The sequence below is a fragment of the Colletotrichum scovillei genome (genome assembly GCF_011075155.1).
Source record: "Colletotrichum scovillei strain TJNH1 chromosome Unknown Contig00010, whole genome shotgun sequence".
Lineage (NCBI taxonomy): Eukaryota > Fungi > Ascomycota > Sordariomycetes > Glomerellales > Glomerellaceae > Colletotrichum > Colletotrichum scovillei.
This window is the reverse complement of record NW_023336268.1, coordinates 2,640,869-2,666,822: the sequence shown is the minus strand read 5'-3', so window position 1 is coordinate 2,666,822 and position 25,954 is coordinate 2,640,869. Positions and strand designations below refer to the sequence as shown.

The 25,954-nt window shown below is 50.5% G+C and overlaps 11 protein-coding genes across 11 annotated transcripts; 7 read left to right on the top strand and 4 right to left on the bottom strand.

Moving 5' to 3' along the window:
- Positions 1–577: 577 nt before the first annotated feature.
- On the top strand, positions 578–1,636 carry HER10_EVM0012544 (base excision DNA repair protein; the record flags this gene model as incomplete). The annotated part of the gene is made up of 1 exon (XM_035481938.1): positions 578–1,636. One exon carries the CDS (start codon positions 578–580, stop codon positions 1,634–1,636), a length of 1,059 nt encoding a protein of 352 aa, XP_035328618.1.
- Positions 1,637–2,530: 894 nt separating this feature from the next.
- On the top strand, positions 2,531–3,838 carry HER10_EVM0009384 (NAD dependent epimerase/dehydratase; the record flags this gene model as incomplete). Its single annotated transcript, XM_035478873.1, has 1 exon — positions 2,531–3,838. The coding sequence occupies one exon, from the start codon at positions 2,531–2,533 to the stop codon at positions 3,836–3,838; it is 1,308 nt and encodes a 435-aa protein (XP_035328338.1).
- Positions 3,839–4,237: 399 nt separating this feature from the next.
- HER10_EVM0008950 (uncharacterized protein) lies at positions 4,238–5,614 on the bottom strand (the record flags this gene model as incomplete). Its single annotated transcript, XM_035478455.1, has 3 exons — positions 4,238–4,906; positions 5,045–5,221; positions 5,264–5,614. The coding sequence occupies 3 exons, from the start codon at positions 5,612–5,614 to the stop codon at positions 4,238–4,240; spliced, it is 1,197 nt and encodes a 398-aa protein (XP_035328300.1).
- An 855-nt stretch (positions 5,615–6,469) lies between these two features.
- HER10_EVM0000587 (endonuclease/Exonuclease/phosphatase) lies at positions 6,470–7,348 on the bottom strand (the record flags this gene model as incomplete). Its single annotated transcript, XM_035470361.1, has 1 exon — positions 6,470–7,348. The coding sequence occupies one exon, from the start codon at positions 7,346–7,348 to the stop codon at positions 6,470–6,472; it is 879 nt and encodes a 292-aa protein (XP_035327526.1).
- A 910-nt stretch (positions 7,349–8,258) lies between these two features.
- HER10_EVM0002549 (uncharacterized protein) lies at positions 8,259–9,733 on the bottom strand. The gene is made up of 2 exons (XM_035472255.1): positions 8,958–9,733; positions 8,259–8,890 (listed from the first exon to the last, which is right to left on the bottom strand). Exons 1-2 carry the CDS (start codon positions 9,377–9,379, stop codon positions 8,392–8,394), a joined length of 921 nt encoding a protein of 306 aa, XP_035327700.1. The 5' UTR covers positions 9,380–9,733; the 3' UTR covers positions 8,259–8,391.
- A 1,696-nt stretch (positions 9,734–11,429) lies between these two features.
- HER10_EVM0005811 (CreD) lies at positions 11,430–12,097 on the top strand (the record flags this gene model as incomplete). The annotated part of the gene is made up of 2 exons (XM_035475415.1): positions 11,430–11,849; positions 11,900–12,097. 2 exons carry the CDS (start codon positions 11,430–11,432, stop codon positions 12,095–12,097), a joined length of 618 nt encoding a protein of 205 aa, XP_035328030.1.
- A 967-nt stretch (positions 12,098–13,064) lies between these two features.
- HER10_EVM0005806 (uncharacterized protein) lies at positions 13,065–14,761 on the top strand (the record flags this gene model as incomplete). Its single annotated transcript, XM_035475410.1, has 5 exons — positions 13,065–13,364; positions 13,434–13,448; positions 13,507–13,908; positions 13,975–14,331; positions 14,420–14,761. 5 exons carry the CDS (start codon positions 13,065–13,067, stop codon positions 14,759–14,761), a joined length of 1,416 nt encoding a protein of 471 aa, XP_035328029.1.
- An 878-nt stretch (positions 14,762–15,639) lies between these two features.
- Positions 15,640–15,984, top strand: HER10_EVM0000668 (uncharacterized protein; the record flags this gene model as incomplete). Its single annotated transcript, XM_035470439.1, has 1 exon — positions 15,640–15,984. One exon carries the CDS (start codon positions 15,640–15,642, stop codon positions 15,982–15,984), a length of 345 nt encoding a protein of 114 aa, XP_035327536.1.
- A 1,799-nt stretch (positions 15,985–17,783) lies between these two features.
- Positions 17,784–19,297, top strand: HER10_EVM0006168 (proline dehydrogenase). The gene is made up of 2 exons (XM_035475761.1): positions 17,784–18,403; positions 18,453–19,297. The coding sequence occupies exons 1-2, from the start codon at positions 17,817–17,819 to the stop codon at positions 19,264–19,266; spliced, it is 1,401 nt and encodes a 466-aa protein (XP_035328063.1). The 5' UTR covers positions 17,784–17,816; the 3' UTR covers positions 19,267–19,297.
- Positions 19,298–21,042: 1,745 nt separating this feature from the next.
- Positions 21,043–22,105, bottom strand: HER10_EVM0003633 (uncharacterized protein; the record flags this gene model as incomplete). Its single annotated transcript, XM_035473300.1, has 2 exons — positions 22,025–22,105; positions 21,043–21,967 (listed from the first exon to the last, which is right to left on the bottom strand). Exons 1-2 carry the CDS (start codon positions 22,060–22,062, stop codon positions 21,043–21,045), a joined length of 963 nt encoding a protein of 320 aa, XP_035327814.1. The 5' UTR covers positions 22,063–22,105.
- A 1,109-nt stretch (positions 22,106–23,214) lies between these two features.
- HER10_EVM0010648 (fungal specific transcription factor domain-containing protein) lies at positions 23,215–25,942 on the top strand (the record flags this gene model as incomplete). Its single annotated transcript, XM_035480101.1, has 8 exons — positions 23,215–23,312; positions 23,412–23,534; positions 23,615–23,808; positions 23,887–24,045; positions 24,108–24,646; positions 24,726–24,999; positions 25,064–25,239; positions 25,292–25,942. The coding sequence occupies exons 1-8, from the start codon at positions 23,260–23,262 to the stop codon at positions 25,940–25,942; spliced, it is 2,169 nt and encodes a 722-aa protein (XP_035328452.1). The 5' UTR covers positions 23,215–23,259.
- Positions 25,943–25,954: the final 12 nt, after the last annotated feature.

Genomic DNA, 25,954 nt, shown 5'->3' with positions numbered 1-25,954 from the left:
CGTTTAGTTTTGATTTTCATTCGTTCACTTGGGATTCTGGGCCATTGGTGGCGGTCTTGTCGTTGCCAAATTAGATATTGCTCGGGATTGTAGAAACTCGCAAAGTAGGGTACGTTTTCAGGTTAAGCTCGATAATTAGTGTTTTCACATTCGGCTGTCTAATTGACTTCAACGGCATTAGCAATCAGGGCTCGCAATGATGTACTGGCACCAGACTTTAGTGAATTGGAGCGCAAATCACCCACTAGCCCTTGCGAGGCGTGGATCGATCGGACGGTCCGCGGGGCTTGAGGTTAGATCGACAGGGACCACTAATGCCGTCATCAAGAGAGGTGACTTCTGTGTCGGACAACAACATTTGTATATTTGTCCGTGAGAACTCATAAATGAGATATGTTGGAGAATTGACATAGCGTGAAAGGATTCATCAAACCTACAACTATTTCCCAGTCAAATCACGCAGATGCGCGTAGGGGCCTGTCTCGCACGATCATACCTTCCCCTGAGACCCGCCTCAACCAAGACAAGTTTCAACGCCAGTCCCATAACGAGAGGAACTCTGTTGATTCCACCAACTATGCGCACTCGATCAACTACCAAGATAGCGAGTTTAGGTTCTAACTCGTCCAAAAGAAAGCACAATGCATCCGATGGCACATCTTCCGACGATTCGAAAGCCAACGTCAAGCGCAAAACGCCTCGGAAGTCTTCAATCATTACCAAGAAGGCCACCGATAACAAAGTAACCAAGTCTATCAATAAGGCGAACGAGACAGAGCTCGCTGACTTGAAAATCAAACCTGCTGGAGAGAAAATGCTCAGCTCACCGCCTTCGGCCAACAAACTCTCAGAGAGGAAATTCGCCGCCTGGTCTCAACATGCACAGTCATCTCCATACCCCGACTTCCTCCGGCCAACCCAGGAGGAATGTCAGGTCGCTTATGAGATTCTGGAAGGGCTTCACGGAGATGTAATTCGGCAAGTCTTTGCAGATCCTGATGCGCCGGCCCAGGAGTATCCATATGTGCTGGATGCCCTGGTGGTAGCTGCCCTCAGCCAAGCGACCAGTTGGAACAATGCCAAGCGTGCCATGAAGAACATGAAGGCAGTGTACAGGTCTCCATTCAACTACGAGGCAATTGTGGAGGGCGGTATGGAGAAGTTGGTGGATGCGCTGCGACCCGGCGGGATGCAGAACAAGAAAGCTAAGATCCTCATGCAGCTATTGGACGATGTCAAGACTCGTCATGGCAAGTGGGATCTTCAGCACCTCTTCAACGCAAGCGATGAAGAAGTTGTCAAGGAAGTGGTCAGCTACTGGGGTCTCGGACCAAAGTGCGCGTTCTGTTTGATGAGCATCTGTCTGAACCGGGATGCCTTTGCTGTGGACACCCACATTTACCGCATCACAGGTCTCTGGGGTTGGCGGCCACGTGATGCGTCAAGGGAGCTGGCGCAGGCTCATCTAGATGCTCGAATACCGAATGAGCTGAAATTTGGGTTACACTATCAGTTTATTGTACACGGCCAGAAGTGTCCTGTCTGTCGAGGCAACGGGGATAGCAAAGCCGTGTGTGAGTACCGAGTGCTACTGCGTCAACGTGGAGGAACCAAGGATGATAGGACAGAATCGTAGATAGTAGGCTATTGCATTTTCTTCTTGAAATAAAAACCATTAATTCCGGTCAACATCGGCGCATCTGCTATCACAATCCACTAAGTACTCGTAACTCGGGAGATCAACACGGAAGGATGAGATAAGAGGCGGCTCACACGGAATGTAACCACCCTTTGCCAAATCAGACGACTTCACTACCACCACTCTACCTGAATCTGGATGAAAATCCTTCCACTGTTACACCACATGCGTTTGATGACTCGGAAACCCAAGACGGACTTCGGGCCAGGTCAGCAATCCGCGTAACCCCAGCGGGAAAAAGCAACTCGGTCAGACATTCCCATTCAAAAGACAGACAAAGACTGGATGGAAAAGGGGCCGCCCCACATAATTGTCCTATAGCACTGTGAGGGCCGTGAATGGCGTCGACGCTTGGCCCGGCGCCAAAATTGCCCTTTGGCCGCGCTCCAACTGGCCCGAAACGGACATCTGTGGACCATTTATGGCCGCGTCCATGGGGTCCCACATCGGTCAATTTCGCCTCAAGCCCGATTATATGAGGCCGGGTCCGATCCGGAAGTTTTTCACACTGTGACGGCGTGCATATTCCGCAGTCTATGACGGAAAGCCGCCGAGAAATGTGAGGGCCCCTTGTGTTGGTGAACAATATGACGCACCGTGTCAATGCTGGGGCCTAATACGGGAAAGAGAAACAAACCAGAGATAGGCAAAGATGAGACAGATAGAGTCGATCCTAGTTGAGTAGAGACAGGTAGGGAGAGGGAAAAAATCGCTACTTAAAGATGGGCGAGAAGTCGCCTTCACATCTTGTCTCAGCACACTCTCAAAGCATCTTCTTTTCTCATCTCCATCAACAATCATCACTTACAACCCCACCGACAAGTCTTCATCATGAGCTCCTCGTCCTCAGCCCTCCGCCAAATTGGCATCTATCGAAATCTCCCGACTTTTGACGAGTCTATTGAAGGTCTCACTGCCATCATCACCGGTGCCAATGGTATCTCTGGTTTCAACACGATGCGGGCTCTCTTGGATAGCCCTAGGCGGTGGAAGACCATCTTCTGCCTCTCTCGCCGTCCTCCTCCAGAAGAGATGATGAATCTCTTGTCTGCCGACGCTCGTTCCAGGATCGAAATCGTCACTTGTGACTTTCTCGATGAGCCTGCTTCTATTGCCAAGAGCATGAAAGAGGCTGGCGTGCGAGCTGATCACATCTTCTACTATTCCTACATCCATAAGCTCTGGACTGATGTCGATGGGCTTGTGGAAAGTAACGTCGCCCTCCTCAAGAACTTCCTCGAGGCGTTGGAGTTGGCGGACATCAAGCCAACTCGTTTCATTCTCCAGACCGGCGGCAAGAGCCACGGCGTGCACATTGGTCGCGGACGCACTCCTCTTCTCGAGTCTGACCCCCAGCCGAGACACTTGCAGCCCAACTTCTACTACCCACAGGAGGACTTGCTCAGAGCCTTTTGCGAAAAGTATGGCACAGCATGGAATATCATCATGCCCTGCGCTATTATCGGAAGTTCGTCACAAGCGGGAATGAACATGTTCTACCTGTTCGGCATCTACGCTGCCGTGCAAGCACGTAAGGGTGAGCCCCTCATTTTCGGAGGAGACTGGGAGGCGTGGCAGTATGAGACCTATCACGGCTCTGCACGAATGACTGGCTACCTGACCGAGTGGGCAGCCCTGAACAAAGACTGCGCCAACGAAAACTTCAACGCCCAGGATGGAGGCCCGTTGGTGTGGGAGCGCTTCTTCCCTGAGCTGGCTCGCTGGTTCGGTGTTGAGAAGGTGGTGCCCCCGCCGGATGACGAGTCTGGCCTTGAGACGAAGATATCTGGAAAGTCGGGGAAGAAGGCGCCCCTCGGCTACGGTCCCCCTTTCTCTTCCAAGACGCGTTTCACTCTTGCCGACTGGGCAAAGGAGGAGGAGAACGCGGCTGCTTGGCGCGAGATCATGAAGGAGTCTGGAGGCAAGATAACGAATGACCCATTCGCGGACCCCGAGGCTTTCTCCATGTCTGAGTATGCGTACCTTCGGGCTGGAAGTCCTTGTATGAACAAGGCGAAACGGCTTGGGTGGACTGGATTCGTTGACACGACAGAGAGTCTCTTTGAGACGTTCAAGGAGTTGGGAGAACTCGGACTCTTGCCGCCAATGAACGTTGACTCCGCTCGTCCCATGTGCTAAGACTTGAAGGACAGTCAGAGAAGGATGACTCGGAGATAAGATTCAGAATAAGCAGATGAATTCACGTATGATGAAGAGATTTACAGTGATTATGAGGCCTTTGTGAGCGCTTCCAATTTACTTATGATTTGTCACTTAGGTTCTCATCAGAGACATTATTTGATTGGATTTACTACCCATTTTAGGAAAGACAGGACTATGTACACTTGGGGCTCCATCAGTATAGTCGACGCTATAGTACTGAATAAAGCACCCGCGGAGAACGCTCGTGTATGTGTTGAGAATATACCTTGGAAATGCCAACCAAAAAAATCGAGGAGAGCCAAAAAGATGATTGGCATAGGCTCCAAATGTCCCGAAGTAAAATGACTTGCAATGAGCTTGCCTCATGAAGGGAAGTCAGTAGCTATCCAGAGGCCTCTGGGCATGTTCTAGGTCAAAAGGAATCTTGGTCTCATTCGAGCAACCCTCCCCGAGAGCTTTTCCGGCAAATCGGTCCTGGAAGAACGCGAGCCACTCAGGTGTTGCTGCCGTCAAGACAGCAGAGTGGTCTAAGCCGGGATAGATACTCATATGAACAGGGTTTCCGTAGGCGCAGGTCTCTTCGAACGAGGCAGCGCCGGACTCCTCTGAGACAATGGTATCATCTTCTCCAAGAACCAAAAGCAGCGGCTTTGAGGCGCGGTCACCTTGAGCCGGAGCGTTCAACTCTTGAAACTCTTTCAGACGCGTGTCGGATGCGGCGGTGCGATTGGACAGGGCGTCGAGGCGGAGGTCAACTGTGAGACCTGAGATGGCGTTGTCGCATAACTGTCCGACCTTTGCTAGGTCGATCCTGTTCTTCAGCTTGGCTGAAATAGCGGGAGCGTCGTAATCTGGAAATGTTGCCTTGATGCCAAGTACGGCAGATGGAATTACGCCCAGGGCAAGGAAGTCGTGGTCGTCTCCTCCGGTCTGAGTGACATTGCGGAGCGAGTCAATGGCAACCAGCGCGTCGTAGATCTTGGTGACAGGTGCCACAGCAACACCTCCCAGGTATCCACTGGCCGAATCTTGGACGAGTTTGTGCTCTGACAGCTTCCACACCGCACCGCCGCCCTGAGAGTGGCCGATAGAAGCCCAGTCGTGCGAGAGAATATCTGGGAAAGCAGTTCGAGCTGCGACAACGGACCAATATGTGTCATTGGCATTGGCTGCGCTAGCGACATACTTGTGGGCGGTATAATTGTTTCCCAAGCCGGCATAATCGGTAGCAACGACAGCGTATCCTGCAATTAGGAGCGGTGACCAGCTTTGGTAGTCGAACAGGCTGGGTGACGTCGAAGGAGCGCAGCCGCGGAAGACTCCGCTGGTTCCGTGTGCGTAGGCGATGAGATTGAAGGGCTGCTGTGTCCTAGCGAATGGGAAGGCGACGAAGCCGGTGACGGGCATAGGGGAGCCATCGATGTCGGCGCTGGTGTATTGGATCTTGTAGACGGCAACACCGGCGGGCACGGTGATGTTGGTGGGGATTACGGGCTGAATCTTGAGGATATCGCCGGGCTTGGAGCCTGTGAAGTTGGCAGCGGTTTCGTAGAAGTCGAAGTCGAAGTTGGTTCCGAAGATCCCTATATCGCCCTCATTGCCAGTTTGGATTGCTTCTTGGCAAGTTTCGCTGCAATTATATCTCTGAGCCACTTCAGGCGTGATATTGAAACTGCTCGCTTGGCCAATATCGGCTGCAAGCGCTTGCAAAACCACTTGCCCGAAGATCAACGTAAACGGAATCAGCAGCATCATTGAGGCAGCAATGGGATAGAAGGGGTGGGAGAAGTAAAGTCGTTGCAGTCTGGTGGTTGTGGTCCCAATTAACATTTCAAACGACTTCCGTTTCATTGAGTTTATACTCAACTTTGCAAACCAAGCGGCACCCGCGCACTCCCAGAGTGGATACTACTGTTGTAGCTGTAAGCCTATGAGTGGTAAATGAGTGGTAAACGAGAGCAGCCATCGCAAACTACTGATGTCGTGATTAGGTCTTTCCAATTTCCAAATGCCGCCGGGGTGCATGAGCATGGTAGGATACCATCTCTCACTGCCACGCTTCTTGCAGGGACTTGATGTTGAAAACAGTCTTCGGAAATCTATGGCCTAGGTGTCGTCATTAATGGCGGTATACGCGTATTCTATGTTCTCGTTGAACCCAGTAGTCATGTGCTTGCCTGGGTAGCCAACGAATCAGCTCCGACTTGAAGATTTAAACGCTGAGATTAAGCCCGTGTAAGCTATGACCGCCGCGAGGTTATTACCAAAAGGGGAAACGTCGGCCGGTCACAAGACGTATGGGACTTGCGTAACGTCTAGACTATCACGCCTTGCTAATGGTAGGTAAGCTAAGGTAGTCTGAAGAAGTATTCGGCTTTTGGATCCCTGGACCCACCCTCGGTGGCCGCGGGTCTCAAGGAAAGAATTGGCATTTCAGCAGAGTCGTCGTTTCTTTAACAAAGCTACACTTCTCGGCACTCGTATAGTTAAAATACTCCCTTGGCTTTCGACGTAGAATGAACTGAATTGATTATTTAAATCCATAACCAAACGAGATATGAGAAAAACTGATTGATCGAGTACATCTCAACATAAAACAAGACTCCACTAATCTGTAGAGGGCAGAAATTCCATGTCTGCTACCACAGGTCGATGGTCCGAGTAATAAACACCATCGTCAAAGCTGTTTGATACAACAGCAAAGTTTGGAAACCGGATGTGCTCGGGGTTCAGCACAAAGAGATAGTCAATCGTCGTCGGTTTTGCCTCCCCAAAGGTCGTGTAGGTGATTTTATTCCCGTAGTGTTGATAAGCCGGGACCAAGTCTGATATATCTCTCATGCCTCCAGGCTGGGCTGTCAAAATCTGATGCGGCTCGTCTTTTGGCCCGCTGTTGAAGTCCCCGCCCAGAAAAACCGGCACATCCTTTCCACAACCTGCTGACGCATCCTTGCGCCACTCTTCAGCAATCTTGAGAAGCAATTTAGCACTCTCGCGCCTGGCTTCTTGGCTTTCGTGATCGAGATGCGTGCTCATCACAATGATTCTAGCGTCGAAGGTCTTGTGCTTGAACAAGCCAACCGTGACAATGCGATTGATGGTTGCGCCCCATGCGTTCGAAGGCTTCTCTGGTGTGGGACTGAGCCAGTACGTCTCACTCCGCTCTACAGTCCAGTGATCAATCCGGTAGAACACCGGCGAGAATTCCCCATCGGACACCCCATCAGCACGACCACGACCGATGCTGGCCCATCGTGGGCCCAGTTCGGCTTCTAGATCGTGAAGTTGTTGGTTCTGCGCTTCTTGTATACAGAGAAAGGCATTTGGAAGGCCGGCAGTGTGGAATCTCAGCTGAGATGTCACCTTCGGGCGCCGGACTTCCCATGGCTGCTCGTTTGGTAAGAGCGTCTTTTTAATGGCGTATCGGATGTTAAGCGTGATCAAGCGCACCGGCATCGGCTCCGTAACACAGTTCTCGGGCTTCATCATGCTGTTTGTAAGTCCTCAACTCTCAAGATTGTGCTGATTGGTGTTCGATGGAAGGAGTGAGGTGATGAAGGGTGATTAAAAAAGATGTTGCTATTGAGATATGAGCATGATGTGAAAAAGACAATGAGCTAAGGATGGCGCATGTTTGTTCTTAAAAGCACCGCAAACATAGCCGTGGACACGCTTCTTGGACCGAGTAGTATATAATGCCAGTTCATCGAAAACACGGCTGTGGAGGCCCGGCTAGCCGGTGACTTGGGTAGACAGAATCGACCTAAGTACATGTACCATGTGGTGCCTATCCACCGACCACGGTTGAAGTCCGGCTTAACTAGTCATGCGCCTACAGAGAAACTTGAAGTTCGGACTATGCCAAGACAAGGCATACTTCCAATCTGTTCACCACTGATGCAAGATACGTGTAAGTACGTCGGAGCTTAGCAGTACGGAATTTAAGGAGCCCCTTCTAAAACCATCTCCCGCAATCATGTCTTTACTGCCTTGCAAACCGGAGTTTTCTGAAGTGCAGACACGCATGCGAGATTCAACCTTCCTGGGGCTTGGTGACATGAAGATGCTTGGAGTGTCGTCAAGACTCCAGCCATACATCAAGTTCCTATCGGGATTGGTGCCGAACGGTGCCAGAGGATTGAATGCAAGTCACAGCAAACTGCATAGAGACTCGTTGTGAGTCTACCAAGGCTTATCCTGATTCTTGTGTTGGTGCTCAAAAGACGAAGGCTTTGAGAAAGGTGGCAAGACAACCGAGTCGACATGAGTAGTGACGCTTTTCAGCAACCATTGGGATGATGTTTACGGATCTTTCAAGTCCGAATGACCTAGCATGCAGTTTTTTTCCAATTGAAAGAAGGTTATCGAATTAGAGAATGAAGAAGCAACACAAATTCCCTGGGTATCTACCGCGCAATTTCTTCCTCGATCTCCACGCTCAAAAGTAACAAAACCGGCAAGTTTCCGGACTCGGCCACGCAAGTTCATATCTCCAGATAGCACAAACTCTGTCCTGTTATCAAGAAGGCTCAAATTTTTCCCAAAACTCTCTTCACCAATGACTTCTTCCTCGGCCTAGGAGGAGGCTGGTTGATCGACCTTGTCTGCCGAAGGACGCCGAGCAAGGTGGCGATCGCCAACGCCTCCGCCTCACCGTTGAGATCCTCTGAAAGTAGCAAAATGCCCTCGCTGTAGTCGTTGGGCAGAGCGAAGCCGATACCGACGTGGTGGTAGATGGCATGAATAGCTGGCTCCCCGCCGCTTGACTCTGCCTCAGTGTCGACCAGAGTATAGCGCAGAGGCCCATCTTCTGTTGGGCGCGCTTGCCACTCCAGATTCGAGGGAACGGTGATGCTTCCGTCTCGCGATGTCTGAGAGATTGTGAACCATGGGTGTCGCACGGGGTTTGCGGCTGCGTGCATCTTTGTGTCTGGAACAGGGAACGAGCTGGTAACTGCCAGCTGTAGGTCTTGCTCCATGCTGTGCGGTGCAACGCGAAAGTTGCCGTTGTCATCGGCAGGTATGTGCCTTGCGAAATTGTCAATAACCGAATGTTCTTCCTTGATGGGTAGGATAACGATTCTGAGAAACTTACAAGCTGACGATCTCGCCGTTATGGCTTGGCATTCTCCTCTCCACCGTTGCAGCAACACCCTCAAGGCCCTTCTGGAAGTTAACCAGATAACGAACTTGCGCATCGGTTCCATCTCCCAACGGTCGCCTCATCATTGCCAGGCCAAGCTTGTACTTGCTGCTGCCGATAGGCTCTTCCTTGACAGCCTTGTCGTAATTCTCATTGTAGTCGTAGAGAGGCAAATGAGTAGTGATGTCTTTGTGATTTGGGACGTAGACGACACGCGTGAGATGGGCTGGCGTGGGTGCAAGGTGACGGCCCAGCCTCTGATCGAGGGCACAGTCAAAAACCTCCGCCAGCTGAACGTGATGATAGTTCCCATATGCTGGAAGGACTGCCATGTTGGTGATGATAGAGGCAGATAAAAGTGAAGTTGATGCCATGGGGACGTCGTCTTATCGAGACGTGTTGGTGGCTAGGGAGAGGACAAAGCTTAGTTGGACGACTGGAGGATCGGGGTGGCCCAATAAGGGATGGTGCCGTTGGGATCAATGATGCGACGATAACAGCTCGGGGTCAAGCATCACTTGAGATAGTTCATGTCAACAATAGAGGCAGCGGATAATCAAATTAAGTATTATCAGCTTCGGCGTACGGTCGGGATGCGCTATGCCTTCGAGGGAAGCACACTGGCAGTCGATAGAAGGTATCATCAACACAGCGACGACCCAACGGAAAGAAGTGAAGGGAGATGGATTCCCACCGGGAGCAGATTCCTGTCCCAGTTCCACGCTGAGGGGGAAGATTGTCACGGCATGTGACGTCGAAATGCAGCTAACCCCGACAGCGTAGCATGATTGTCTCACTAGGTGAGAGCTAGAAATTGTTAGCCGAGCTCCCGAGATACTTAGTCCCAACGCCAATGAGGGACGTGATCGCCGTATTTGATGTGTCGGCATATCAGACCAGCCAGCCAGCGGTTAGTCATACGGCATGATTTGTCAAGGGAATCAATTTTCCGTCTAGAGTCACACAAACACCAAAAATCTTGAGGCTGGTCAGCATCGTGACTTTCCCGAGGATCAACCGGCTTCGGGGATCCGAACGGGGCAAGGCCGGTTGATCGGGCGCTGACCCGGCAAGCGGAAAACTCCGCTACCTCCGCATTAACTCCACTTGTTTGTTATTTTGAAGACGAAAATGTGATGCGGCTCTAGATCCTGCCATAGGAGCACTGAAAGATTCTTGCTGCCAGCTGATGACCTGATTACGCAATGAAAACCGGCGGCAAATGTATTCCGTCTTAACAGTTGATGTTATTTCAGCCATGGCATGATCTTTAGGGCCAAAGAACATGCGAAGCTTGTGGCCCAAGGGACCTGAGCAAAGTCATATCCCTAGCTTGCCGGTGGGTTCTATTACCTCTTTGGGGATCGGTCGCAACCATGTACCTTGTTCTGCGCAGGGATTATCCAGTGCTGCCACCGCCCAAGCACCCTCTTTCGATCTTGACTTGGAAAAACTCGCCTGCTTGGCTTTGCCTTACAGGGCACTACTTACTTCTGAATATCTCGGCGCAATGCCTGACTGGATACCTACTCACTGTATTTTGAGGCTGAGGACGTTGGATTAACCTCACTTCCGACGGAAATCAATTCCGCTCTTTGCTGACGAAGTGCCATTATGATTCTGTCTATATCGACGAAGAGCACCATGAGGCGACACGCACCTTTGCTGGCTGGGCTTCTTGTTCCCTCAATTCTTATATGGGAAAAACCAAGCCGATATTTCTGCTTTTTATGATGATCACAACAGTCCGAAACGGAAGTTAAACATCAGTTTCCATGCTTTCATTCTTGTCACGGCTGACGGGCGTGGAAAGCAAAGATGCGTCCCTCAAAATTCTGTAAGCAAGGTCGTTTTGCATCTCCCGCATACATTCAGGTCATTTGGCTGATTGGCTTTGCTGAATATCAGGATGGATCGAGATTACGTGTTCTTGAGAGGGACAGCAGATGAAGCAAACGAGCAAGCTCTTCGAGGAGTTCTTAGTCTTTGTCTACCTTCAACACAGCCTGTAGTCGGCGTCCGGCTACGTTTAGACGGTTTTTTGCGTCGCAGGTAGGTAGCGTATTCAGCCATAGTACACGACATGGGGCTGATGATTTTGTTTTTAGAGACCATGACATAGGATGTAAATCGAGCGAAGGCTCAACCACTGTCCGTGTTTTCGAGTACGAATGGCCCCCCTTCCTCACCGACCATGGCCACACAGACCTCCACTCGAGTTCTCCTGATACCACTACTCATGAGTGGCCATTCGAGCTTTCTATACCCGGTGATACACCAGAAACTTTTCAAGGGTGTAGTCGGTGCAGCATCACCTATCAACTGACGGCAACGACGATTCGAAGCACCACCTCTTCTGCAACGCCTCAGACATACAAAACGATACGAATCAATAGGACGCTTCCAAGTTCCGCATTCGAGTTGATGGACCCTGTGACGGTCGAAGGCACATGGGGAGAAAAGTTGCGGTATTCCATCTCAATCGGTCATCGCGCCATCGCCCTGGGCACGGCTATTCCTCTTGAAATGCGCTTCGCGCCGCTGGAAGAAGGAACAAGAATCTCGCAAGCAAAATGCCAACTTTTGGAGTCACACAAGGTAAAGGCTGGTAAAAGCCAGCAAACAACCTTTGTTGGCGATAGGGATGTTGCCGGGTGGAAGACTCCAATAAACAATCACGAGAATTTGGAGCAACGCTTTTACAAGACGATGCAGAGCCTTCCTCTTCCTGCAGAGCCGAAAGAATGTTCTCCAGATATGGAATCTTACGATATCAGCATGACCCACCTTCTTTCGATCGAGGTCACTGTTCAGGATTCAGACAATAGTCCTTTTGCAAACAAGGTAAGTGCCTGATGGCGCACGAGAATCCTGACTTTAGTAACAAAGCTCAGTACCGTGCATCGCTGCCTGTCGTACTCTTTGCATCACCTCAGATGCCAATTGATGCGAATAACAAGTTCGTTCGGTCAACGTGTCCGAATATCAACGAAGATGTGGCATCACTCAGCGGGCTGGACGTACCGCCTGTCTACGGCGCACATTTGCAGGACAAAGTCTTAAATGACTTGTCTGAATCCTTGCCTGTGTAGGGATTTTCGACGAGATATGAGATCTAGTCTTTAGCCGTAAACACTGCAAAGATCAATTTTATGACTATCGTTTTGGTCAGAAGATGGTTGAAGGCTGTTGCTAAAACTCCTTCGATCATTGAAACTCAGCCAATTACAATCCTTCTCCTGAAACTACAACAGAACTAGCAGAGTGCAGACCAAGTAGTTGTAAGTAATGCTTCAATACTGTAAGAGTCCCTAGGTACTTAGTACATGATCCGAGGCACATGTCTAGACAAGCACCCAGGCAGTGAAATTCCTGGCCGGCGGGGAGTACTTCCTGATTTGGGAAGGGGTTCCTGACTCCATGTCCAGGCCTCTAAGCCTTAGCGCTCCACAGTTTCCCGAGCTCAGCATTTGATCCACATAGAACACACAAGTACACATACTAGCTTGATTCTTGACGGTGAATTCGTGTCAAGAGGCACAGCGAGACACGTGCCAGAGTATCAATGAAGTTTTGTAGAGAGTAGCCGGAGTCACTGCCAAATCCTCTTGAAGAATCATGGTGACCATGGCCAAGCAGGGATTTAGGAAGATTACAGATCCTTCGAGTATCGTTTGATTTCTTGCTTACATGTATCTATGCATGTACCTACATTATCCAATGTCACATGAGGCTCAAGTACACTACTGGTAGTTCAGAAAGCGCCTGTGTGAGTATATGTACTGAGTTTGTGGCCCTTGTCATGAGTTAGTATGCCTGATAGCCGCATTGCTTCTCTGGGAACTCCGACCAGAGGGACCACTCATTTTCAGCCACACCTGCTAGGAAGAGGCTGACAACGAAAGACCAGCTCTCATGCTACTGGAAATCCTGCACTATTCCTGAGTTCAGGCTCCCTATTTCACAAAACACCATATGTCCATTTCAATTGAAGGGCTACGACTTATCACGTTGATGCACAGATCTCCCGGCCAAGCTAAAAGCTTTTCTTTTCACCATATGGCGCCGACTACCCACGTTCAATGCATCGAGTTACGGCAGCTTCCTCTCCTACCTACAGACAGAGAGCATAGCACGCCAAATGACGATATGTTTCCGCCCCATTCACACCCCGGGCATCCGGGTGTGTCCAGCCATTCGTCAGGACTCGCCCATCCTGAACGCACTGGATCGTCTTTCCCACCCGATGATGCAATCGTAGCCTTGCAGACATGGAAAAGTTCACGTTCGAACGTTATCCGAACCTTGGCTGTCTTTTGGAGTTTATTGGTAATGGGAGCAAATGATGCCTCATATGGTGTAAGTTGGTACAATGAACAATACAATGTTGTGATCATGGGTACTGATGTAGGCTTCATGTTTTACCAGGCAATCATTCCTCATGTAAGCTCTGCTCAAGACTTATTCTACCGATAATATCTGACATGACCGTGATGCGAAGCTGGGAAAATATTACGACTTACCGTACTCCTTCACGTCTCTGATCTTCCTTGCGCCTTTCATAGGCCACACGCTCTCAGCCATTTTGAACAACAGTCTGCATGAGAGTTTTGGGCAAAGAGGCATCGCAATTATCTGCTCTCTCTGTCACCTAGCATCGTACATTGCCATCTCACTACATCCACCGTATCCAGCATTAGTTTTTATCTACATGTTGGCTGGCTTGGGCAACGGCATCGGTGATGCGGCTTGGAACTCGTGGGTCGGGAGTCTGGCGGACTCTAGTCATGTCATCAGTCTGATGCATGCTTGTTATGGTGTCGGCGCTGTCCTCGGCCCAATGACGGCAACTGTAATGATCAGCAAAGCTCAGCTTCCATGGCATACGTTTTACTACTTCATGGTGAGAGTCAAGTTTCCACCACGAACGTCTTAGGAGGTTTTGCTAACAGAGTCATTCCGTGATAAGGCTGGTCTGGCTATGGTAGAGCTAGTTCTGACTCCCTCCGCCTTTTGGTCTGCTACTGGAAGTGCATACCGTGAAGAGAACCCCAAGGGTCCAGAACCGCGAGAGTCAATTGTCCACGAGACATTGTTCAAACTTCCTTCTGCCCGGGTTACTTGGCTATGTGCAGTATTCGCTCTTGGCTATGTCGGACTGGAGGTATCTCTTGGCGGTTGGATCGTCACATTCATGTTGCAGGTTCGCCACGGAGAAGAATTTGCCAGCGGTATGACAGCCACCGGTTTCTGGGCGGGACTGGCTCTGGGTCGAGTTGCCTTAGGTCTTGTGACTCCTCGAGTGGGCGAGAAGCTCGCAGTCATGGTACGTTCGATAACTCAACCCAAGTCATGTTCAAATCTCGCGTAACTATGTCACCCCGAATTAACTAACCACTTCGAAACCTTGATAGCTATACCTCGGCGCCGCCGTTTGTTTGCAGCTTTTGTTCTGGCTTATTCCCGAGTTCTTTGTTTCCGCAATCACCGTATCGCTCCAGGGGTTCTTCCTCGGGCCCCTGTTTCCCACCATGATGGTAGCCATCACAAAGCTACTACCGAGGCACTTACATGTCAGTGCTATCGGTTTCGCCATTGCTCTTGGAGGTAGTGGCGCTGCTATCCTGCCATTTGTAATTGGATCTCAGGCTCAGCGCCACGGTGTGCAAGTCTTATCGCCGATACTGCTCGGGGCGCTGGCATTCTTGTTGTTCACCTGGTCCTTCTTACCGAACTTTGGTCGCAAACACGAGTAAGGTGCAGGTTGTAGGAAGACACCCGGTTTTGAAAACCTTATTGGAGATTACTTAGCTAGGGTTATTGGAGATTACTTAGCTAGGGATCCGAGTCATTTCACAGAGGTCCTAAAGAGAGCCCCTGCTTCTCGGATCACGAACTTGAGAACTTTGGTATAGTTGATGTGATGTATCAACATGAATTGCTTCAACCAAAAGAGTCATCTTCCTCTTACATCAATTCACTTGCGTTTGGTATTCTGGTTCTAACCATTTCTCATTGAAGTCGACCTTTTCGTTCAATTGGAAGCATCGAGTCGCATGAGTGGTATTTTGACTTTTCATCTGCCGCATGCGAAATTGCCAACAACACATATATCATTTTATGACTCGAGCCCTTTGAGCCGAAATCTAAAGCCTTTCCGGAGACCGCATCACTCCCGAATTTCAATCTCGGACTCCCACTCAAGCCCGCCCAGTGCGCTGTTACCTGACTCAGCGGCAAAGCCATCTCCAGTAATGTGTAGAGGAGAGCGTCCAGCAAAAGCATCGCTAGAGTCCCACAGTAATCATAGAGAGTTCAGTCTAGTTCATAAACTAATTTCTGATTAATACTCATACTAGTCATTCTAAACTCACGAAATCGTCTCCGGAGATGCACTTAGCCGAAACTTCCGCCAACTACGGCTACTTTATTTGTGCTAGAAGCTGTATGGTGTACAGAGTTGGTATAATAATACCAGCTGGTTCTTTGAAGCAACGCTGAAGGCTACTATAAAACGCCAAGCAATATCACAACTCCCTAAGTAAGAACAAGCAATCTACACATCATACGTGACCGATCATCTATGCCAACAAAAAGAAAAGAAATCATTCAAGTCAACCATAGAACAGTCACGATGCAGTTCTCGGCCATTTCCATCATGGCTGTGGCCCTGCTTTCGGGCCAAGCCCTCGCAGGTTGCGGAGAAGGAACCTTTAACGGCAAATACAACGGGTACAAGCGAGTCTCGAATTGCAACCTCAACGCAAACAACGTCTATTTTTGCGGCGACTCTGGAACATCCGTCGTCCACAAGCAAAGTCAGCTTGTACTTCGCGCTGGAAAGGTTGATTCGACAGTCTTGGTCAACTGTAACGGGTACGGCTTCTTGTACCACTGTTCAGCCGGCGAAGAAGGCCGGTTCAGGGAACCGCAGTGCAAGGGCGCGGTTTGGGAGGTTGAGAACATCAGAGAGACTTGAAATTCAATTCGAAGATCGTTTGATCCAAGATGAAGCATGGGTTGAAGCGTGTTTGTAATAGGAGATAATCAATCCCGTATCTCAGCGTCAATTATATCGGGTTTGTCGTAGGCCAAGGCTTCGTAAAGAAAATGTTTTAGCGAGGCTGAATAGTTTCTCTTCATCAACATTATCTTCCTTTAATGCTCTGAAGACTGACGCTGCGTTGCGCCGAGGGTGTAAGGGGTCATTGAAATGCTTTTTTGATTCTCGATTAATGTTCTAGACCTAGGGGTTTCAAGATACTTGAGTCAGCCTAACATAGCTATGTAGAGCTGGAGTTTATTGCAACTATGGGCAGCTTAAAGCGGGGGAAACAGTTTTGATAGACCTGTTTCCAATCTGACGAGATGACTGTATTTGTTTATTCACTCAAAGCTGTAGGGGTCTGGATAACATGTATTATGTATACATCTAGATGCTAATTCTCCGGTGTATTACATATAAAGCAGCAAGTCCAGGGGTTTGTAGATTTTGATGTCTTTGTTATGAGGGTGACTGGCAACGAAGGTAGTCGCTGAAAAAATGTCTTATTCCATACAATGGGAAGAAAACGTTGCAAGTCTAAGCTTTCGATGAGACGACTTCCAATGGTGACTTATGCCCTGCTCTGTCTTGAGTGCAGCACGGCTCACAATTGCTTTCCAAGGTTGAACTCTCTTGAAGGTGGTAGTGTAGTAAGGTTCATTTAGTTATTGCATACATACCTTAGAGCACCGATTCACTTCCTAGTCAGGTACCCAACATAACCTTTCATACTGGAGGCTTTTAGTGGAACCGTGAACTAAATTCCATGCGCTCAATGGCCTTAAAGCTCAACTCACTCTTGAAGTGCATCTCAGTCGTGCATGGGTTGGCAACTTGGGCGCGGAAGCACCTGCGCCTCCAAGAGACGCAGGGTCAAGCCCATCCACAACATATTGAATTGAGGTCCACGAGATACTCTGCGTCTGATAGGACAACGGAGATGATGGGTTGACCTATCACGTAGCATAGAAGCAAGAGGCAAAGCCCTTTGGCAATAGAGGAAACGAACAGAGACACATCGTCGTACGCCCACGCACTTGAGGGATTCACCCCAAAACTTTAGATGCCATTTATGTTTCTTCGAACTATTGCAGAGGATGTATCACAAAGAGGACGAGAAAATGTGCTGCTAAGGATGGGAGTCCTGTATGTGGAATAGAGTCGATGATCTGCGGCAGATCAAGCGTGTTAGTGTGTTGTCGGGACGAGCTTCCGACGAGATAAGCCCTTCCGACTTTTTGGATCCGACATGTCGGGACGTACGCACCGACATCTGCTACATCCGGGGTCGCCCCTCATTGTCTAAGCACCCGACTTTGGTCACTTGGTCATTCTTATCTCATGGATCTAAACTCAAAGCATTCCGATAACGGGCTTTTGTTAGATTTCGATCTCATCGAGGCCCAATGATGTCTTGATTTTGCGTCGGTGGCGGGCTTGTCTTATCCACCTGCGAAGTGAGGATCCAGTGCAAAGACGGCTCCGCCGTGCGCCATGATGGAGAAGAGCCGCAAATACCACACGTAAACCATTAGTCTTCTCCGGGGCGTGCGCAAAGACACACCATCGGAACGCCGACGGCGGGGGGTGGCTAGCTCGGAGACATACGTCCCACGATGCCATGGCTCGGTCGTGATTCAGAGTTTATGCCGGCCGTAGCCGTTCGTGATCGATAAATAGAAGTACCCAGGCACCCTCCCACCATCTCTACGTGTGTCAAGTCTCGTCTCAGCCAAACATTGAAGTCTACCTATCGAACTATCACGATGACCGCAAGACTCGTTGCGTGCAGGCGGGCGCCGATGCCTTTCTGCAGATCCCTTCGACTGCAGGGAGCGGCGAGATATGTCAGCACCACGGCGGCCAAGACTCAGACATTGTCTCCAACAGCGCCGCGGACTTTCACGCCTACCCCGAAGAAATCACCCTTATCTAGACTTTCAACAAAGGCCCTGGTCCGGTCACTATTCCTCACACAATTTATGTCAACGCCACTTCTCATGAAGCCAGCACTACCTCTACTGCACTTTATCGCCAACACAAAATTCGCACTTTTCAACCCCGATAAGAACCCATTGCTGAACCGACTACTGAGATGGACTATCTACGATCATTTCTGTGCTGGAGAGAACATTCCTCAGGTTTCAAAGACAGTTTCCGAAGTGAAGCGGATGGGATACCAGGGTGTCATCCTCAACTACGCAAAGGAAATCGTTCTGGATAAGAAGGCAGCCGCAGCGGAAACGAAAGCTGGAGAGTACGCACCAGAGGTTTACCAGATGGTCGACCAATGGAAGAAGGGAAACCTCGAAACTCTCCACATGATGGCGCCGGGCGATTTCCTGGCTGTCAAGTAAGTTGCCCTGGGAATCTTCCATGTATTTTCTCACTAACAACATCAGGATTACTGGCGCTGGTCCCATCTCTGTAGATGCATTGAAGGCGAAAGCACCCATCCCGGAAGTTTTGAGCAAGGCTCTGGACGAACTCTGCGAGGAAACCAACAAGCAAGGTTCTCGTCTTTGGATCGATGCTGAGCAACAAGCACTTCAACCCCAATTGGACGAGTGGACTATCGACCTCATGAGAAAGCACAACCGTCAGAGCAAGCCTTTAATCTACAACACTATTCAGGGCTACCTCAAGGGCTCCAAGGCCAATTCCGAGCGTCACATTTCCTTGGCCGCAAAGGAGGGCTGGAGCCTGGGAGTCAAGCTTGTCCGCGGTGCCTACATCGAGAACGAAGTCCGGTCCCTGATTCACGACACCAAGCAAGATACCGATAACAACTTTGACGACATCGCGGACATGTTCATCAGCCAGAGACTCCCCGAAGACGCCAAAGAGTGCCAGTTTCCCCCTAGCGCGCTCTTCCTCGCAACCCACAACGCCGCCAGCTCTGCGACAGCGATCTCCACCCACCGCCGCAGAATCCTAGACGGCCAAGCCACGACTGAGCTTGAGTGCGGTCAGCTGTTTGGTATGGCGGATGAGTTGAGCTGTGAGTTGCTGGACAACTACGATACCTGTGTGGCAGACTCTGGGTTGAAGAGAGATGCTATTCCCAAGCCGTTCAAGTATCTCCCGTGGGGTTCGGTTTCAGAGTGCATGGGATACCTTCACAGAAGGGCGGTCGAGAACAAGGGAGCTGTCGCGGAGAGCGCACACATGCTCGGCTCATTGAAGAGCGAGCTGAGACGCCGGGTGTTTGGTTGAACCGACGTGACGTTGTACATTTCTTTCCAGCGATGCATAATGACTTGATTTAGAGATATCCCCAATAATAGACTCTCAAAAAAAAATGAGAAAACTACAAGAGATTTACATGCCCAATTCTGTGTCTCCGGCCGTTTGATGTCTTACGGAACCACGCACCCTTATTTCTTTCTCACCATTCTTCGATTACTCTGTTCTTAGCAGTGGAAATTGAACTGGGAGGTTCCATATCTCCCAATCGCCTTGCGTTGGCGGAGTATTTGCCCTCTCCCTATGAGAAGCTCATTAGTAATAATGATTGACTCGATGGAACCAAGGAATAACTTACCCATTTGGGGAACGGTGTGAACTCGTATCGTTGGCCTTGAAATTCCAGCGCCCCCTCAAACCTCCAAATTTGCACAAGTCCAAGGTGACTCTGGTACATTATATCTGGAGTGAAAGAAAACCACAAGACGTGAGACATCAGTCTTCTGACATCACCCATGTCTATGCCAAACCGTATCAAGTAAACGAGAATCTCCAGACACGACGTCAAGTAGTCTTTGTCTCGCTCGTCGCTACACCTGTATCCGTACTTGCGCAACACTGATGGAACGCTAGTTTCCTGCATTTCTTGAATGTGCTTCACAAACTCCTGATTATCCTCAAACTCCTCGATTCCGCGGTCACAGGTCAGGGTATACTCTGCAATTTCATACAGGATCCAAAGTCGCGGCTCAAACCCGGGGTAGAACCACGAGAAACCGCAGTTGCGAATGATCCCAGGCATTGTCTCCAGCCCTCGCAGGAAGTATTCCTCTTCACTCTCGCTCCGGGGGTACTGAGGCAGACAAGTCCAATCGACCCAGATGTGCGACCAACTCTGGACCCCAAGCTCTTTCTGATGAAGACGCAGACAAGAGCCATCGGGATCCGGGTCGTTGCTCGTGGTCCAGAAGTGACTGACGAAGAAACACTCTGATCGCATGACGAAGTTGTTGAGGGCAGGAAGAAGGACATAGTCGTCGAGCCGATCTCTGTTCCATTTCGTGAATGTCTGTTGTGAAAGAAAGGCTTCTCTCCTTTGAAAGAACCAAAAGAGCGGTAGCTCCCGTGGACTACGGAGAAAATCGTCTAGGCTTGTGTAATTCTGCAAAAAGCCCATCGCGAAGTCATGCATATTTCCACTTGGCGCATTCCACTCGTTGATACTGCGCTCGACGAGGGACTTCCACGCATCATCTGCAACGGTGGAAGTTGTCGAGGCAACTTCGGAGGTCATCTTGGTAAATCCTGGCATTGAATGAACAAAGATAGCGAGAGTGAAAGGGGCGTCGAGCTTGGGCAGTGTTGAGCTGGCTGTACTTATTAGTGGTATTGCGATTTAAGAGCCTCATCTTACCACCCGTCGAGGCCCTCGTCAGCGTCAAATGTAACAGCACCACCAGCCCCAAACCAGTTGATTGGCCAACAAATCCCTACCATCGTAAGACTTGTTCGACAGGCGTCCAATCAGGTAGGTAAAATCGCAGTATATGGTTTCCAAGCCATCGATCGTTCATACGCCATAAGCATAGCCAAGCCAAAGGATTTTCCACATTTGTAGATGAGTGTCAACTCCGTCTAGGTAGAAGTACACGTAGGCAGGCAGGGCCGACCATAGTCGATATTATTGAATGGTTTGCCCTTATAGATGCACGCGACAGCGAATGCCCGGAGACTGGAGACGAGTGGCGCTGTATACCTTGGCTATAACATAATTAACCGTATGCCTTTATTAAATAATGAAAAGGTCTATTTGGTGATGAGTTTGTCTAGTTTCTGGAGTAGTTCGCTTTTCGGTTCTTCGTCCTGCCATCTCCTACGAGGCACCTCAAACGTTGAGGTGATGCGCCCATACGACTTTCCTCCTAGCTGGGCCACGGGACGCAACTTCTCGAGCTCAATATGACTGAAGTCAGGATCAGCAGCATCCTCCATGACCCAAAACCGCGTCGCCGTCAACAAAACCATTCCGGCGACACTCTTTCCATCTCTCGCGTGGTCACTAAATTCCTTGATGTCTACCACTTTTGTCTCTATCGAAAACACCGACTCCAGAACTCTCGATGGCTTCACTGTCGTAGTCTCTCCTTCGTGCAGCCCTGAGATATCCCACTCAGAGACTCCATGCGGAGCATCGATTGAGGTTGCGTTGACAGCCTCAATCATGTCTTCCGACACTGTGTTGATGACGCATTCGCCCGTCTCCTTGAGATTCCGGTACGAGTCCTTCACAGCACCGGGTCTCGATGAGAAACCGACTATAAACATGGGTGGGTCATGGTCAATGACTTGGAAATAGCTAAAAGGCGCAAGGTTCTTCTTGCCATCCTTTGACAAGGTGCTGAGGAAGCCAACCGGCCGCGGTGCAATGCCAGAAACGAGAAGGCGGTAGTTATTGATCATTGATCGATCTGATGCGTATGGGTCAATTTCCTTGTGGGATGCGGAGTTGCTTTTCCGGGTGCGGACTCCCTGGCCGTAAGACCACGTCGGATCGGGGGATTTTGTAACCTCAATTGGGACGTTCGAGTGGTCAAAGTCCGGGCGCTTGGATTGTATCTCTTCGAAATTCCCGAGGCGCTCTACAATAGCTCCTTTGGAGTCGTCTGATTTGCTTGAAGACATTCGGACTGTCCACCCTTGGCTGGGTAACATGCACGGGGTGAGTCGCGGTCTACCAGGCGGCGGCTTACTTAGCATTGGTCCATACGCGTCGCTAGTACCAACTCACCTTGGAGGGATCAAGTGCCAGAGCAGGGGAACTCTCATTGTCACCCCAATTGCTTCAAAGTCTGCTTCAATTCTAATTACAGAGATCTTGGCTACAGCGCAGAGTTCACTTTGTTACAAACCCCGACAACCTCGTTCTCCATGTCGGCGGTTCGCCTAGCCATGGTGTGCTGGCAAGAAGCCGTCTTGGATGTGTGATAAGACACAATGACGCTATTGGTTCACGAACAGCCGGAAAGCGAGTCCGATCTCCACCTTGGTGTGTATTGGGGAATGTCGGACGCTCCATCCGACATTACGCAACTCGGTCACCCCGTGGCAGAACCGGTGACTTTCCAAGCCTCCTTCTCAAACACAACCTAGCTGTTTGCCATTGAAGATCTTACGCAACGGTTATCTCAAGATGCCAAGATGACATTTCGGCGATGACTCCTGGGGTTTGGATCCTCAGCTCACTGCATGCCGACAACGCTGATAAAGTCAGGGCTCATCATTCGTTCTTTCGGCAGCCGTATCTTCAGCTTTCATCGAGGTGCTGGTTCGTACCGATTCATACACCATACAATGAGGATCTTCTGTCAGATGAGAATGTATTGTCCATCTGTTCGTGTATTAGGATGCAACAAAAGATAGGTTTGGCCTTCACCTGGTGGCTTGGACCACCTGCTTGGGCTGGGCTGATGACTTCATCAACGCCTCTTCTCCCTTGCAAGCCCACCCCTCGAAGTCAAATGGTCTCGTGATCGTTCAACCCCGGATTTCTGGCAAATTCTCCATATCCCTTGTTGTTCGACACACACGTGCCGATCTTCCCCGCGATAAAGTGTGCAGCTCAGCAGATGCTACGTTCTCCGTCATCCATATCGACTCCGGTGCCTCCGGAGACAATGAACGGACGAACATCCGTAGACACTGTGGGGTAGAAGAACAAGCATCCCAAAGATAACAATGGCGCAAGGACCGCAAAGACCCTCCTCTGTCGGCTATCTACGGCGAGTCATCGACCCCAACACCTGGCTGATAAGCCATCCTGCGGTCTCGCACTAGCGGACTGTCTGCTCCAAATTTGCCAGTGCCAATAAAGAGGTCAAGCCGCGCACATATAAAACTTGTCGGAACCCTGCTCCGACATATCAAATGGTCGCAAAGTCACGGCGAAGACTACCCAAAGTTCAGCAAACGAGAGAGGAAAAGAGACATGAAGTCGTCGAATTGGCCCCACGAGAACCGTTCGCCATGCCGCAATTAAGCCAGGGACAATACAAAGTGACCAAAAAATGCCAAAAAGCGTGCGTTTCTTGTGCGAAAGGGCTCGAGGGGGAGCCTGGGCCCGGGCGTTCCGATGTTCGGAGAGAGTGAAGGCTGACTCTGAGACTTGCAACGAAAAGTTGCGAAAGATGTCGGGTAATGAAGGTCAAGTGCTCCGGCTCTCAGCCTTGCACGCGTTGCGATCGAAAGAAGCATAGATGCATCTTTGCTGTTGAGGATAAGAGGATATCGGTACCGGAGAGGTGAGTTGTCGGAACCCGTGCGCGTGCAGTGCACGCAGTTGTCGGGATGAGAAACAACAACGACTGACTCCACTTTCCAGTTACCTCCGAGAACTTCAGAACCGGAACAGTGAGCATCCAGGCTCAGACCGCTCGCCGAGGGCTCTCAGCCGAGGAGACGACGTCGAGGACGTGCAGAGTCGGTATGCCGATGCGGATGCGTATGCGACGCCGCATCATACTTCTCTTTCTCAGGGCGAAGACAATGCCGGGCAGCTGGAGACGCCGAGCCATGGTGAGTTGTGATTGTCTCTTGTCGCCAGATTTGTGCACTCAGACGAGAGAAGTCTTATTGACGCGGCCAACATCGTAGACAGCCCACAACCAATAGGCCCTCCGGCATCCGAGCCGGATACAGAGGTAGGAGATGCCCCTTCAAATCAGGGAGATCATGGCGACTTTGGCCCAGGGTTTAGGCAAAACCCGCTGGTCGACAACGATTATACATTTGCAAAGGTCGGGGAACGATACTGTAAGCCACATGCCGTTTTTCCTAGTACTGAGTGAGTTGAGCCAATACCCACACGTCCACAGGGTACATGGGCCCAACATCATCATGGTCATTCTGCCGACGAGTGCTAGCCCTCCTGGGCAAACGCCTACCCGAAGCAGCCCCCGACCCGTGGCATCTCCCTCACGAGGGCGCCTTCAGGATGCAATGGACGCCATTAGGTGCCACTGAGACCCCCGACGTCTCCAATCTCCCGCCGCTAGACTACGCCCTCTTCCTCTTTAACACGGTCAAGTTCTACCTCGGCGCTGTCTTCTATGTAATCGACGAGCCATCATTCCTTAAGAACCTACATGAGTTGTACGAGGACCCCGCGGGCAAGGCCAGCTCGGCGAGGCTGTGGTATGCACAATACCTCTTAGTTCTGGCGTTCGGCAAGGCATTTGTTGTGAATAGTATTTCACATACGGCACCGCCGGGGGTACAATATGCTGCGAGGGCCATGTCGTTGTTGCCAGATCTATCAGGGCTCAATCCGGATACGATTCCGGCTATCCAGGCGCTTGCTCTGGCTGCGTTGTATTTTCAGTGTTTGGATATGAGGCTGGCTGCGTATCAGCATGTAAGACCCTGACTTCCTTCCTGTCCTGGCTTTCTCATCACTAGAGGTTGCGATGAGTCGTTTACTAATGTGATGCTAGATCGGACAAGCGCTAAGAATCGGCATCGTCGAAGGCATATATAGACACATGCCCGAAGAAGTTGTCGGGATTGAGTATTCGCGACGCTGCAACATTGTCTTCTGGGTAGTGTATACCCTGGACAGAGAGTTTTCGGCCTTGATGGGAGCGCCGACGTCAATTCGAGACGAGGATATCACTGTCAAGCTTCCTTCACAGATGGACAACTCCCTCGATGCACTGAACATGACGCTCCATGTACGGCTATCGCGGCTAATGGCCCGTATTCTTACAAGTGAGTTCCTCGGCCATAAAATGACGTGAGCGGAAGTACTGGGTTACTGACATGATGTAACTAGCTATTTACGGTGTGGGCAAAGAGTTTGATGGCTCACTAGTCCCCAATACCCAGTCTATCCTAAGGGACCTGGCCAGATTATCACGAGACCTTACCGCACTCCTTGACACCCACTTCCAAGGCTCAGTCAGCCGCGCTTCTAGAATGGCACTGCGACTCATCCTATCCTATCACCACGTAAGTACCTTACATCTACGCACTCTTTCAGTGCCATCACTAATTCCAGAAGTGCGTCGTCCTGACAACTCGGCCACTGGTCATGTGTGCCCTCCACATGCACATCGAACACTCCGACAGCCACGCGCGACACCCACAAACAGTCTCCCTAACACCGCCAGTCGCATCCCTCCTCCAATCCTGCGTTGACTCGGCGCAAACCGTCCTCCGAACCCTTCGCGTGCTCGGCGACGAAGACCTCCTCGAAGCCTTCCTCCCCTTTCAGCTCGAAGACGCATTTTCCTCCGCCTTTCTCCTGTACCTTATCCGGGTCATCAGCCCATCTCTCCTGCACGATGATGCATGGTGCGAGAACATCAAGTGCGTGCTGGACAAGATGATCTCAAAGGGGAGTCTCGTGGCGCCGCTGAGAAAACTGGAGCTGAGTCAGTTGGAGCACATCATGTCCGCGTTGACGCCTGTAGGCGAGGAGCCGCCGACGCCGCCGCCGACGAGTGCGGCGCATCACCATTCTCAGCATCATAATGGGCACGGGCACGGGCAAGAGCATGGGTCATTCTTGGACCAGATGGAGGAGGCTGGGTGGGATATCTTTGATACGAGCGGGATGGGCGGTCTTTCTCCGCAGGCGTTACTGGATTTGGCGGAGAGGTTGGATGTGGAGGACTTGATTCAATCTGTTGATGGGGATGGTGATAGATGATAATGATCTACG

Excerpts from the sequence above, each read along its gene's own strand:
- HER10_EVM0002549 (XM_035472255.1), bottom strand. The coding sequence starts at position 9,379 with ATGGCATCAACTTCACTTTTATCTGCCTCTATCATCACCAACATGGCA. Across the intron at positions 8,891-8,957 it reads AACGGCGAGATCGTCAGCTT|GCACATACCTGCCGATGACA; the intron begins GTAAGTTTCTCA and ends CAATTTCGCAAG.
- HER10_EVM0006168 (XM_035475761.1), top strand. The coding sequence starts at position 17,817 with ATGACCGCAAGACTCGTTGCGTGCAGGCGGGCGCCGATGCCTTTCTGC. Across the intron at positions 18,404-18,452 it reads GGCGATTTCCTGGCTGTCAA|GATTACTGGCGCTGGTCCCA; the intron begins GTAAGTTGCCCT and ends TAACAACATCAG.